At 37.1% G+C, this 15,023-nt stretch overlaps 1 protein-coding gene across 4 annotated transcripts in view; it reads left to right on the top strand.

Annotated features, from left to right (window-relative positions):
* The window catches only part of Pola1 (DNA polymerase alpha 1, catalytic subunit), a 283,414-nt gene that overhangs the window by 17,915 nt on the left and 250,476 nt on the right, over window positions 1-15,023 (top strand). For all 4 annotated transcript variants that reach the window (XM_020188477.2, XM_020188474.2, XM_074063672.1 and 1 more), the window contains 9 exons: window positions 774-866; window positions 1,296-1,383; window positions 1,656-1,857; window positions 1,944-2,122; window positions 8,827-8,939; window positions 9,690-9,806; window positions 11,081-11,155; window positions 12,020-12,158; window positions 12,820-12,974. In XM_020188477.2, the coding sequence (XP_020044066.1) occupies window positions 774-866; window positions 1,296-1,383; window positions 1,656-1,857; window positions 1,944-2,122; window positions 8,827-8,939; window positions 9,690-9,806; window positions 11,081-11,155; window positions 12,020-12,158; window positions 12,820-12,974 (1,161 nt within the window). The remainder of the gene's footprint in view (window positions 1-773; window positions 867-1,295; window positions 1,384-1,655; window positions 1,858-1,943; window positions 2,123-8,826; window positions 8,940-9,689; window positions 9,807-11,080; window positions 11,156-12,019; window positions 12,159-12,819; window positions 12,975-15,023) is intronic.

Here is a 15,023-nt window from a genome sequence, read left to right as displayed (position 1 = left end):
CAATTCCGTAATTACACAAAACAGACTATTGCTAGAATTAAAAAATATAGGAATAACCCACAAAAATAAAAACAAAGCCTTTAAATTAGTTTCTTCTCACCATTTTAGGTGAGTGGTTTCCAATTGTTCCAGCTATGTGATTATGTAGATAGGGGTGTGGGTGTGTGTTGGAAGTAGTAAGAATACACCGAGGAGTCGGTTTTGTGAATGCTCATTGCTTGTGTTTAGTTGCTATAGTGTATGTTCCCTAAATAGATTGAAGCCTGTCAGTCTGCACAATTAGGCGTGAGATCCTCATCCTGAATTCTGAGTAGGAGGGAAGGAAGAGTCAGTGAGCTATCCCTGATAGGACTGGAACAGGCGTAGTTGCACTGTGAATTTCAAATTTGACCATTTCTCATAAAGACTAAGCTCTTGTTTAGGAGTGTACTTCTTTTTAAGTGACTGTTGATTAAAAGACTAATGCCAACACTATGCAGTTCTTTCTTGATAGTTTTTAAATGTTATATTCTGGAATGGTAAGTGAATGTATGTTAAATTTTAAAAGAAAAAAATTGGTGAGGGGTGGATTCAATATCTATTCTGGTTTTCTAGTGATTTCTGTAGTATTGTTGCTATAGTAACCACAGTGCATGAACATAGATTCTGTTGGGGGGACAGGGAAGGAAAAAAATGCTTTACTTACTGGGCTTCAGTAAGTGAAGAAATATACTTTTTCTATTATGTGGTAAACCAAGCATGGCAGTGAATATCTGTCTTACCCTTCCTTTTAGACACCTCAAATAACTCTACCACCTGTAATGATACCAAAGAAGAAAAGGTCCATTGGAGCTTCACTGAATCCTTTCTCTGTGCACACCTCCAAGGTAAAATGTGTAGAGATACTCTTAGTCTTTATTTCTAGTATTGTTTTAAATTTATTTTGTTGTTTTTTCTATGTGAAGGAAATGCCTTTGAAGTTTTGATTTTTTTGTTTTAAATTAGGAATGCCATTCAATATATAGTTTCATGTATTTCAAAAATAGCATGTGCCTGCTTTTTTCCATAGTAAACTCTATAGTAGCTGGTATGTGTTTATTATAGGTATTACAACTGTGTTAAATGTAATAATTTTCCTCCAGGAAACAAGTATTTTTTGTAAACCCAGGTAACAGTAAAATAATTGAAGCTGTTATATTAATAATACATAAAATCTTTTTATAAATGGGAACTGTCATTATCTCTGGTCTGGGAAGGACAGTTGCATATTTTTAGTATGCAGGTCTAACTGACTAAACATTTAAAAACATTTACAGGCAATTCCTTCGGGGAAAACTGCTTCCCCTGTCTCCAGGAAGGAGCCTCTATTAACTCCGGTTCCTCTTAAACGTGCTGAGTTTTCTGGTAAGTCTGCCAGACAGAAGTGCAAGTGTGTTGAACAGTTGCTATCATAAACAGAAGCTCCATTATAGAGGAAATGGAGGTGATTTTGAAGATACTGGTAAGTCTAAGTGTGATGGATTTGAATTCATAGCAGTAAAAGTTAAAAACATCTTATTTGGAGATTAAAGAGAAATGCAAGCAATAGTTTAAGAAAAGGAGTAGAGGACTGCTATTTCAGTGTCGGGTGAGCTTTTGTATCAGCATGTGATGGGAATGTATGATAATGTCTATAGGAGAGCTGGTACAGCCCCAGTGTCCAGAGGATGAGCAGGGGTCAGGGACAATGGAGTTTGAAGATGGAGACTTTGATGAGCCCATGGAAGCTGAGGAGGTGGATGTGGAGCCTGTGGCTGTGAAGACTTGGGACCAAGAGAGTGAGCCAGCAGAAGGGGTGAAACATGAAGAAGAGCCTAGAAAAGGGACTACATCCTTCTTGTAAGAGCATTTTATAGCTTTTTTGAATCAGAATTCTGATTATTCTGTTGGATTTTGAAAGGTTTTTGAAAATGTGATTTCTGCAGAGAAAGTTTTCTCCCAGATGTGTCTTGTTGGGACATTGATCAAGAAGATGACAGCAATTTCTCAGCTCAGGAAGTTCAAGTAGATTCCAATCACCTCCCATTGGTAAAAGGGGCAGATGAAGAGCAAGTGTTTCAGTTTTATTGGCTGGATGCTTATGAAGATCAGTACAACCAACCAGGTAATTATAAAGAATAACCATATGCCTTTATTAGGCAACCTTTATTAGGGTGTAGCACCTTTTTCCTTAAATACTTTAGTGACTGTAATTGGCACAGGCTCTAGACTCATTCATATGAGTCACCCTGATGCAGAGGAGCTGTGGTGTGAATAATCCTTAAAGGTACTTATTCCAAACATCAGTTATATGTGATTTTGGAATATGTTTTTGTAGTTCTCCATTGATGTATCTGAAGCTATAGGAATGTACTTTAAATGGAATAAGACATTAATTTGTATCTTTATTTAGCAAAGTGAACACACATTGTGTGTCAGGTGCTGAGATAGGGTTAACAAGCTGGACATTATACTGGATCTTACATTCTATTAGGGTGGGAATGAGGGGCAGTAAATTAGCATTAAATAAATTGATAAATGATATAAAGGAAAAGCCTTTATATCATTTGGAAGATGGAAAGACTGTCTTAAGAGATGACTTCTGGGTTGTGATGTGAGGACATCCAGAGCTCAGATTTCAACTTCAGTAAGCACAAAGGCCTGACAAGAAGACGGAGGAGGCCTGTGTGGTTGTAGTATAGTTATCAAGTGACAAATCGGTATACAGTGAAGTTGGAGATAAGAGCAAAGGCCAGATAATGAAGGATCCTGAAAGCTGTATCAAGGAGTTCAAATCTTATTCTAAGAACAAATGAGGAAAAGTTGGAGTGTTTTACAGGGAGTGGTGGTCCTGTAATTGAGTTCACATTTTAACACGTATACTGTGGTATGTGTAGAGAATAGGGTGTGTGTGTATGTGTATATATGTATACATGTAGAAGGGTGGGCTGGAGTGGAGTAGCAGGGAAATGTGGAGGTCTTTGAGATCAGTCAGTCCAGGGCAAAGGTACTAGTTACTTGGACCCTGGTGCTGGGGAGGAGGAGAGAAGTGAAGGCATTTAATAGTATTTTGACACAAACTGTTGATAGTGACTGAAAGGAGGAATCAAGACTGATTATCATGAGCTAATACTGTGAGTTCTTGACTCACAAAAACTAAGGAGAGAGTTGGAGAAAATGACCACCCAACAGAACAGAGTATATTCTCTTTCTTTATGAATTTATACAGCTGACTTTCCAATGATGGATCTTGCTACTCCCTTCTTGTAGGAGAAAAACGAATCACCTAAGATGAGCCCAGAATGACCTTGTGATGCCAGAGGCTGCTCATTCCATTTTGAACAAGGGTTACTGTCAGAAACGACCATCCTTGAACTGAACAAATCTTTCCTGTTGGTTGCATCCGGGTCTTTCTGCAACCAAGTTGAATATGTCTTACTCTAGTTCTTCAGGACAACATTTTTAAGAATTTAAAAATCACCTCCAAAAGAATGCTTTTTTTACTAAATGGAAATAGTGGAGATAATGAAGATGTTCTTTTTTTTTTTATTAAATCTTACCTTGTCTCAATCCAAAAGTAGGAGGCAAACTAATTTTGACATATCTAATTTGTTTATCATTTAATGGATCTGTGAAATTGGCCTCAGACTGAACCTGGATCTGAGGACTGCATTCAAGTAGCTGCTTTTGTTAGTGCTGGGGTTCTAATCCTCCTCATTCTTTTCTAAGACCTCTGGAAGAACTTCTTAGGTTTGTGGAGCTGAGGTGTGACACGGGGAGCATAGTGACCTTCTCCCCAAAGATATCTCTGTACTAACGTCTGGAACCAGTGATATTTTGTCTTACATGATAAAAGGGACCTTACAGATTTGATTAAATTACAGATCTTTTTTATTTTTAATTTTTTTATTGTGCTGGGAGGGGGTACATTACAAAAGTTCTTACAGTATATCAAATATATCATACTTGAATTCACCCCCTTCATCATTCTCCTTCCCTGCCTAAATTAAGGATCTTGAGACGATATTAGTCCCATGGGCCCAGTGTAATCCAGGGGTCTTTATAGAAGGGAAGGTCTGTCTGATTAATATAAAATATTTAGATAGATTTGTCTACATTTAAATCTGTTTTTGCATCTGCAGTGGATGTAAACTGTATTTTTCCAAGTGATTTCCTGGAAAATACATCCAGTAAAAATAGAGGGAGTACCTATATATCAGTAAAGCAAGTGTATGAATAAGAAGAGTGAGTATTAACCATCAGACTTGAAGCCCATATTTACCTTAAAGATAATCAGGTATTGATTTTAACTTGAAAAATGTTAATGGTCCTGTGGAGATGGGAGAGTGACAGAAGCATTAATATATTTCCTCTTATCAAATATTTATATACTTGCAGAGCCACTTGAGTAACACGTTGGCATGTGTTGGTTTCTTAAGTGAAGATATAATCAGTCTTAGAAATGGTATCTTTTTTGGATGGTACTGGGGCTTGGTCTCAGGGGCCTCACGTTTGCTAAGCAGGCGCAAAAATGGTATCTTACCCTACATTAGCTAGGAAAAGATGATTTGGTTAGAACCTCTAACCTCTTTGACTACTTCTTTGTTACTTTCTACTGGAGGATAGGCTAGAAAGTATGAGTACATGACACTGAGCAAATGATTTCCCATCCATGGCTGAAACCTGAGGCTGCCCCGTTTTCTGCAGCATAATAGTGTGAGTGGTGTACCTGGGAGTTAGCTGTGCAACATAGGGGGGGCTTACCCATCCCCAGACTACTCACTGTGCTTTGCTCAGTGCTATATGTTTTTTCTTTTCTGTTTTTTGAGTGGTGGTATTGGGAGCCTTTTTTTTTTTTTAATCAGAAAACTTTTCTTTTTTTTTTTTAAATTTTATTATTCATATGTGCATAAAAGGCTTGGGTCATTTCTCCCCCCTGCCCCCACCCCCTCCCTTACCACCCACTCCGCCCCCTCCCTCTCCCCCTCACCCCCACAATATCCAGCAGAAACCATTTTGCCCTTATTTCTAATTTTGTTGTAGAGAGAGTATAAGCAATAATAGGAAGGAACAAGGGTTTTTGCTGGTTGAGATAAGGATAGCTATACAGGGCATTGACTCGCATTGATTTCCTGTGCGTGTGTGTTACCTTCTAGGTTAATTCTTTTTGATCTAAACTTTTCTCTAGTTCCTGGTCCCCTTTTCCTATTGGCCTCAGTTGCTTTTAAGGTATCTGCTTTAGTTTCTCTGCGTTAAGGGCAACAAATGCTAGCTAGTTTTTTAGGTGTCTTACCTATCCTCACCCCTCCCTTGTGTGCTCTCGCTTTTATCATGTTGGGAGCCATTTTTTATTCCTTCCTTTTCTTCACTTCCTTCACCAAATCTTATTAGTTTTCTCCTCCAAAAGTGGATAACCTATCTTCTCATAACTGCCACCCCTTAGCCCTTCTTGCCTACTGGTTCCATTGTACCAGCCTTTTAACTGATCTCTTTCCACTGTCATCCTCCATATTGCCAGAGTGATTGATCAGAAGGGTAATTCTGACCATGCTGTTTCCTCATTAAAAAAGTTCTCAGTCCTATTGCCTACAGCAAAAGTTCAAGCTCCTTAGTAAGGCTTCTGATGCCTGCTGTCTGTGAATTTTTGGCCTAGAAATTGTTTCCTATATGTATTTTGCTGCTGTTTATACCTATGTCTGTTTATTCATTCTTTGATTACAATGCCTTCATGTGGCCCAAGTGTCATTTTCTGGGAGTTTTCCTAAACCTCCAGATGGGCCCCTTTCCCCGTGACCCCCATCATACTCTTTGCCATTTTAGCATTTGTCATGTTATTTTGAAATGATTTGAATCTGTGTTTTTCTTTCCTCCAACACCTTTAAACTCCTGGAGGCTGGTATCTTTTATTTCCATTATCTAACACAATGCCAGGCACATAGTAAGTGTTCACTAAACATACAGTAGGCACATAGTAGCAGGTTGTTGAAATAAACTGTATAATGATTGACAGTCCTGTAGATGCCCATGAAAGATTTCAGAGAACCAGAGTTGCATATGCTGCTGATTATTCAGTTTTACTTCTTAAAGTCTTGTAGCAGTGTCGTGTAAGAATTGGTAACAGAAGTGAATGTTAGCCTCCCCACAAAGTAAGTACACCTATGAAGCATAAGATCGCCAGTGTCAGTTGCCAAGGATCAGAGCTTTAAGAAACAGCAATCCTTTTTGTTTCCTTTATGAAAATTAGTTTATTGTTTCTACCTTTTGTTTACTGGTCAGTACTCTTACTAGTGAACAGAACTTTGTTTTTGTAGGGCAAGGATCTACTGTGTAACATACTGTCTATGGTAGATGCTGGCCTCTTGTAGGTCCTTAAATTTAAATTAATTAAAATGAAATAAAATTTAAAATTTGATTTTTCAGCCACTTTCAAGTGCTCAATTGCCCTGTGACTAGTAGTTTCTAGAATGGATGGCTAAGATAGAGAACAAATTTCTATTAGCTAGTGTCGGCCTGTAGTAATGGATGTTGGAGGTTAAGATTGAAGCATTGAAAGACAGCTGTATTTGCAAAGCAACCAATTTATGTTGAATTCCTGATACTGACCATCGTCATGACTAGGCTTTTTTTAGCCAATATTGGGAATTTTTTTTGGTGGTGGGGCTAGGGATTGAATCCAGGACCTTCTGCATGCTAAGCATGTGCTCTACCACTGAGCTGCACACCCAGCACTGGGAAATATTTCACAATTAAGTGTTTTGAGATGGGGGGGGGCGGGCGTCTCACTGTGTTGCCCAGACTGGCTTCCAGTTTCTAGCTCAAGCAATCTTCCTACATCAGCTGCTACAGTAGCTGGGACTATAGGCCTGTGCCAGCTCAAAAACAATTTTGTTTGCAATTGAAGGAGATATTAGTCTGTTATCCAAATGCTAAAGTAAAATGAAATTTTTAGTGCTGAAGAAGGCCTCAGAAAAGATCTATTCTATTTTTTCACTTAGGAGGAAACTGAGGCTCCAGAACATAAAATAGTTAGCTCTTTAGTGGCACAAGCCTGGATTTCTCACCCTCAGTCCATTTTTTTTATTCTGTGGTACTTCTCAAGTTGTAGCCTCTGCAGTGGTACATCTTTTTCTGTTTTTGATGCCAGTGGGTTAAATAAAATAGCTTTAAAAAAGTCCTTTAATCTCAGAGGGTTGAACGGTTTCATCGTGATAGTTGGTAATGATCACTGAGCTTTGGAGAAATCAATGCCGCTAATAAAAACGAAGTATTCCCAAAGACCCTGTTATTGTTTCTCACTTTCTTACAGATTCTAAGTCAGTCAGTTGTTGCTGAATGTGCCATAATTATGAAAAGAATCTTACTCTTTGCATATGGGAAGATATCCTGTCTTCATTATGACTTTTTTCAAGGTTGAATAATCCTGTCTGCACCTGGTTTCAGCTAGTAACTTTGGGGGGAATGTAATCTTTGTTTACCATGATCTTTTTATGGCAAATGAGGCATAAACAGTGTCAAATGTGTTGCATGAAGTGTGATATTAGTTTGACTGTAAAATGAGCTATTTGAATCTTTGAATCCAATATTAGTGTCTTTATTTTTCTTTGCATGGAATTTTGTTTTTCCATCTTTAACTGTTGTGAGGATGACTTCTAATTTTCTGAGCTACTGTGATTTTTTTTTCTTTAAATCATCCCTACAGTCCTCCCTTTCCTGTCTTTTATCTCCCTTGCTTCTCCCCCCTCCTGACTGAAAATCACACAACTCTTATAAGAATTTTAATCATCTGTGGAAATGAGAATCCTTAGATGGTCTTATTTCTACCAGGAGGAGTAACAAAAGGAAACACTGATAAGCTGTCTTATGAAACTGGGGTAATTGGTCTTGTGAACAGTAACCTTTGCATGTGCCAGAATTTTCTTAGTCTCAGATAAATGGCTGTGTTGATTGCTGCTGTCTAATTCATTAAGCCCAGGATTTTGCACAGTGACCATCTCTTGGGTTGACTATCAAATCTTTGGCATCCTTTCTTGATGGCCAGTTTTCCTGAGTTATGACATGATGTCTATAAAGGGATGCTTTTAGCAAGTGTGAGAAAACCTGAGTTCAAACTTAGTACAACGAAAATGAAAGAAAGAAAGGCATGTTTTTACATTGTGGTATTTATTATTTAGGGATTTCAGAAGAAGAGTGTCTACTGATTTAGTTACTAAACAATTTGTTATACTGAAATTGAAGAAAAAGGAACATTATAAATACTACCTAGTCAGATGTTTTAAGTAACTTATGAGGTGGACAAGGGTGAAATCGATTACAGAAGAACCCTATTATGAGAGATTTATTTTTATATGGAATGAAACATGAGATCAAGAATGTCTTTCCCAAATACAGTTTTACATACAGAAAAATACTGACGTATCATACTTATCCTAATACATGAGTATTAGGTTTTATCAGTAAATACAATTGCTAACGTAGAAATTTAGAATTGTATTCTCAGATTTGCAAGTTCTCACAATAGCAAATTGTGAGAACTTCTAATGGCAAATTTGTTGGAGAATAGTTTGCTTGTTTTGTTTCTCTTCCTCTGGGTAATCTTGGTTATAGGGAGTGTGTCTATATCAAGTTAGAGAATTATTCTGTCTCCTTTCTCTAGTGGTCCCAGATTGTACCATTGTGATAGTGTTCTACGGCATAAGAGGGAGTAAACAGCATGTATATTTTCTATCAAAATGAATTATCATGAAGGCACACATTCAGTGAGCCTTTTGTATTGCCCTTTTAATTTGATGTAATTAGAATGTTGCCCATGGTTTTCCCTTATTCTTTTAGGTGTGGTATTTCTGTTTGGCAAAGTTTGGATTGAATCAGCCAAGACTCATGTGAGCTGTTGTGTCATGGTGAAAAACATTGAGCGAACACTGTACTTCCTTCCCCGTGAAATGGTAAATGTTAGTGATTAGCTTTTAGTTCTCAGTAATTGTCTGTCATACATTCTATGTTCTGCCAACCCTTATCCTTCAACAGGGTAGGAATTCTCCACAACCCTGATTCTTCTTTCTTGCTGCCTGCTTACTGCCACTGATTGTCAACAATTCCATTAGAGGTTGGGAAAAGTAGAGAAATTAAGTAGAACTCAGTTTTTCAACTTGTTAGAGTAAAAGTGTCTGAGTTTTAATGTATAATGCTGCCCTTTCCCTTACTCATTTGCATAATAATCAAACTTGGGATTCTAAGGCTTTAAAACATGACATAGTGCTTGTCATGTTTCATGCTTTTGCTACATAGGCAGCAGTAACATACTCTTCATGGTCATTTAGCAAGGTCAGTTTCATTTGTTTCTCCCTTTTTTTGGGACTCTTAACATCCCCAATCCCCTTAGTCACAGCTCCTGCCCCTCCCCTTCTCAGTTGAACTGTGGAGCCTCTTGGTCAGGATTTACAGCACTTGTTTTCCCATTTTGTAGGATTTGATCGTCTTTATCTCTGATTTGCTTTTATGATGCATGGGGTGGGGTTGGGCATTGGGTTCAGTACACTTTTTAGCTCTATGTCTTTTAACTCATCTGTAAGACTGCTATTAAATGTTTAAATGGGTGAGGACGAACATTGATTTAGACTTGGTTTTCTGGTGACTGAGAAGATCTTATGAACAGATACTTTCCCCCCCACATTCTCTTCTCCATGGGAGAACAGAAAATTGATCTAAATACAGGGAAAGAAACAGAAACTCCAGTTACAATGAAGGATGTTTATGATGAATTTGATGAGAGAATAGCAGCAAAATACAAGATTATGAAGTTCAAGTCCAAGGTTTGTATTTGGTGGTAAGATTTTTCCAGCTCTCTTTCTTCGTTTGCTCATTTCCTGATTTAGCAAATACTGCGTATCTACTTCATGCAAAATGCCTTCTGCATGCTATTATTCATGGAATGGAAATCTCATAGGTATGAATGTAATAACAATATGTTAGATTTAAAAATAATTATCTTTCTCTTTAAAATTTTTATGAAATAATGGCTATGAATTTGAATAGAAAGATAATTCGTGGCAAATTAATTGCTTCCAGTGCTTACAACATGTTATGTGCTCTTTTTCTGAAATAGAGAAGAAACTATCCTGATTTTGTTTTATGTATGTTACTGCCAGTGTATTTTGGTTAGAAGGTTAAGTAAGGTTTTCTCTTTAAAAATCTTACTACGATGCTATTTCTGATAGAAAGAAAATCTTCTACTCATGTGATTTGTATGATAAACTGTCTTGATTTTGGGGGAGATTTTGATGCCTTTGGCCATAGTTGTGGGGGTTGTAGCCCACTCAAAATACTGGCTGTTAATAGTGATTGCAATAAAAGGAGGATCGAGTTGCTAAAGATACGGCTAACGCTCTTAACTGTATGAGCTTTGAATTGTGGCGAGTCACATCTTTAAAATTCAGAAGCAATGCACAAGGCTTGTGTTTGATCCCCAGCATTGCAAACAAACAAATGTAACAAAAAGCCCAAAACATAAAATTCCAGAACAGATGTGGTTTGATGGTAACAGCAGAGGTGCTGGGGCCAGACTGCTATGCTTTAAGTCTTAGCCCTGCTGTTTACTAATATGTGACTGTGGACAGTGGCCTGGTGCTGAGAAATTTCTTTGTGCTGAGAGCTGGGGTCTTATTGCAACATATTAGGTTATTAGAACAGTCCTTGACACATAGCTGATAATACTCAGTACATACAAGCTGTAATTATAATGTTAATTATTTTTTCTAGCAAGATGAAGTTGTTTAATATCAAATAGTAGCAAATGATTTAATGCATTAACATTGTAAAAAAAAATTTTCTATTGTCCCCTTGAATGCAAGTGTTTCTAAGTTCTCTAATGTCCAAGAAAAGTCATTTTAGCATTTTGTCACTGGATGTTTTGGTGTTAGTTGAAAGGAGAAAGGTTGCCTTTTTGACTTTATTTACCTTGTGTTCTGTAAGGATGCTAAATAGCTGATGATTAAATACCAAAGCACGTATTATGTATGTAATACTGGCCAGTTTAATTTTTTAAACATTTTTGTCCTAATGATTTTTAAAATATCTACTCACCCAGACAGTGGAAAAGAACTATGCTTTTGAGATACCTGATGTTCCAGAAAAATCTGAGTACTTGGAAGTTAGATACTCGGTAAGTCAAATGAAGAAAATTATAGGGTGTTGGTTCTGAGCATTTTTTAATTTCTAAACTTTCAACTGACTTTTAGTTAGGAGTATTGGCAGGGCTCCTGAAGCCTACAGTTCATTGAGGTGGAGTTAAGTAATGAATAACTGAAATGGGTAAAATTAATTTAAGGACATTGACTACAGGTTATACTGCCTATCTCTGCTTTCAAGTATGCATCTTTAAATAAATAAGTTGTCAAGTGGAATAAATGCCACATGATGGAGTTGGACATTATTAGTCTGTTGAAGTGTCTCTTGTGAACAGTGGAAGGGTGAGAGAGGAGTGACAGTAGCTTTGCTATAGTGCTGCTCTTGCTCTTGTGACAGGCAAGGTCATTGCTGTGGGGTGTTAATTAACGGGACCTTAACCTCTTTTTACCTCTGTTCTAGTGTTTTGATCCCACAGTGTTGGAAAAGGAAAACTTTTAAGAAATGTTTTTCACAGTGGTGATGAAAAGTACCACGGAAGCATTTTCAATGAGTCCCACTCTATTGCTTTCCATTTTTCTAATGGAGTGGTACTTACTTGGCTGTTCTTTATCAGTGAGGCATGTACAGCTCTGGACAGAAATTCTTTTTTGGGGGAGCTTCTTGTCCTATTTTTCTTCTAATGGGTATCATCAAGATGCATTATTTTGTCATTGTGAATTGTTTTTGTTTCCTACTGTGAATTGTTTTGGATTTCATTTGTGGCAAATTACATTTCATATATATCAAAGGGATTTCTTCTGGTGCTTCATAGAGAGGCTTTTGTTTATTTCAAATATAGACTTTGAAAAATGTGAAGTAATAGTTTTAAACAAAAGAGATTTTTTTTTTCCTTTTTCAGGCGGAAATGCCACAGCTTCCTCAGGATTTGAAAGGAGAAACGTTTTCTCATGTATTTGGAACCAACACATCCAGCTTGGAACTGTTCTTGATGAACAGAAAGATCAAAGGACCTTGTTGGCTTGAAGTAAAAAATCCACGTAAGGATAAGTAGATTGCTGATAGATGTGGTTTCTTAAAGAGAATTTAAGGAATTGGTCTATTTATTTTACTGTGTCTATTTCCTTTTTGTTTCCTGAAGGTTTTTTCTTAAGTGATTATGGGTAATACATTTGGAATCACTTTGTCTCTGTAATGCCTGACAGTTTAGTTTGAGGGAGGCTCTAGTGCATCCTTTTACCTTATGCTGTGGTTTGCATGTACTTCCAACCTGGCTTGTGTGGCCCAGCTGTTCTTCATAGTGAACTGCTGACCTTTGGAGGGGAGCACTACCCAATATGGATAGTGCTTATTTGGCATGTTACCTGGTTTCAGCACTGTATCTAAGATACTCTGTTTTGTCTTCATGAGTCTCCTAAAAATGTTTTATTCCTCCAAGGCAGTGTTTCATTTTTTTAAAAGCCTATCTTGGGTCCTAAATTCTTTGGAGCATCTTTTAAAAGCTATGGATCTTTTTTCTAAAATGTACACACGCACAAGGATTTGCATATCACCCACTAATGTGGCTTATATTTAGAGTTATGTCATTCTTATTAGAAGATTGGATTGAAGAATATCTCAGTTAATCACAGATGTCATAATTATAGTACTTTTTCTTTTTCAGTAAGTAGCTATTGATGTGTTTTATCTATTCTTTTTCAGAGCTCTTGAATCAGCCAATCAGTTGGTGTAAATTTGAGGCAATGGCTTTGAAACCAGACCTGGTGAATGTAATTAAGGATGTCAGTCCTCCTCCACTTGTGGTGATGTCTTTCAGCATGAAGACAATGCAAAATGTAAAGAACCATGAAAATGAGGTAAAGAAATTGGACAGATTTTGTGCCTATGCCTTAGATACAATACTTGCCTGAACTAATACAGCTTTTCTGTAAGAGGAAGTTGTTGGTTTTGGAAAGGAAAGAATACTCATTTACTATCAAACTCCATTTTGGAGAATGAATTAAATTTGTCTGGCATTGCAGTTTTGTTAAAGAAATGTTTTTGTTTTGTTTGGAAATACTTAATTTTTGTTTTTTAAATGGACACAGAGAAAATAATATAATAAACCCCTTGTGCCAATCACACATTTCCTGTAGTTAGCAAGATTTTGTTATACTTGTTTATACCCCTTCCTTTGTATTTCTCTTGAAGTATGTTAAAGCTAGTCTCAGACATTGTGTCATTTTACCTCCTTGTATACTTTGATATACTTCTCTCAAAACATGCACACCTAATAACATTAGCACTGATTCCTTGATACAAACCCAAATCTCCAATATATGTTTACATAACTATTTCTCACAATATCTTTTTAAAATTGGTTTGTTTGAATTAGGTTTCACACAAGATTTATGATAGCATTTATTTTTTATGCCCCTAGAATATCTTTTTTTAAAGTGGAAATAGCTTCTACCCATCCCCTCCAGTTTTTTTTCAATGACAGAATAATTAAAGAATCACTGATGGTTGTCTCATAGAAAGTCCTGTCTTCTGGCGAGCTGGGAGCTCATGCCTGTACTCTTAGCTACTCAGGAGACAGAGATCAGGAGGATCATGGTTTGAAGCCAGCCCAGGCAAATGGTTCGTGAAACCCTGTCTTGAAAATGTCCAACACAAAAAGAAAGGAAAGTCCTGTTTTGTGTGTTGTTTTTGTTTTGTTGTGGTATCATTGGACTTCTTCCTCTATACCAGAGGTTGGCTTGTGAGCCGAAGTCAGCCTACCACCTGTCTTTGTAAATAAAGTTTCATTGGAACACAGTGTGTTTTAGCTGCTTTTGCATTATGCCAGCAGAGTCAGGTAGTCTTGACAGAGACCGTGTGACCTGTCAAACTTATTTACTGTTTGGCCCTTTATAGAAACAGTGTGCTGACCCCTGCTCTGTTCTTTATATTTCTGTGTGCTCTAAGTTACCTCTAAAGGATCAATTAGATTCAGGGTCAATTTTCTTACCCACAATACTGTATAAGTGGTACAAGGTAGCTCATACTGCATCATATCAGAAGGCACATAATATCTGGCTAAACTGTTGCTAGTGAGGATATGACTGATTAGTGGGATCAAATGGTGGTAGCCATTGTAAATTTTTTCCATGAGCTTTTCATCTAATGTAGGGTTTTTAACCTTGGCCGTACAGATGTTTTGGGCTGGATGATTCTTCGTCAAAGGATGCTGTCCTGTGCATTGTAGGTTGTTTAGCAGCGTCTCTGATCTCTTCCCGCTAGATGTTAGTGCTTCCCACCCCCTGCAAGTTATGACAAAAAAAATGCCTACAACATGACAAATATCTCTCAGAGGGAGGGTGGGGTAAAATTATCCTCAATGGAGAACCAGTGATTAAATGGATTCATATATTAGTCATTATCTCTTGAATTAGTTATTTTTTAGGAGTTATAAAATGATGGTTTTCTAATTCTGTTCTTGTTTGTGAGTTAAAGTTTTTTGTAGAGTATGTTAACCAGCATTATTTGGTTAGACTAATAGTATACATAGGAAAGACAAGGATAAATGTTTAATTCTTTCTCTTTCATTGCCAATTTTCAAATAGAAGGTTGGGAACCTGCATTACATGCAGTGGCTACTGATGCTTTATTTATTTATCTGTTTTTTTGTTGTTACCCATTTTTACTTCCTCTTTTATAGAATAATCCTTATGAGTACATGAGTTATATATATTCCCATATGCTTTACGTTTTAATTGTAGGGTACTGTCCTGTGCTTTGCAGGATGTTAGCAGTTGTAATTACATTTTGATCTATGACATTCATCATTTCTTTTGAAAAGGGGTTCTCACTGTCTTACCTGGGCTGGCCTTAAACTCCTGGGCTCAAGAGATCCTTCTACCTCAGCCTTCCATGTAGCTGGAATT

Source organism: Castor canadensis, chromosome X (genome assembly GCF_047511655.1).
Source record: "Castor canadensis chromosome X, mCasCan1.hap1v2, whole genome shotgun sequence".
In the NCBI taxonomy this organism is placed as follows: domain Eukaryota; kingdom Metazoa; phylum Chordata; class Mammalia; order Rodentia; family Castoridae; genus Castor; species Castor canadensis.
This window is presented reverse-complemented; position numbering and strand designations above follow the sequence as displayed.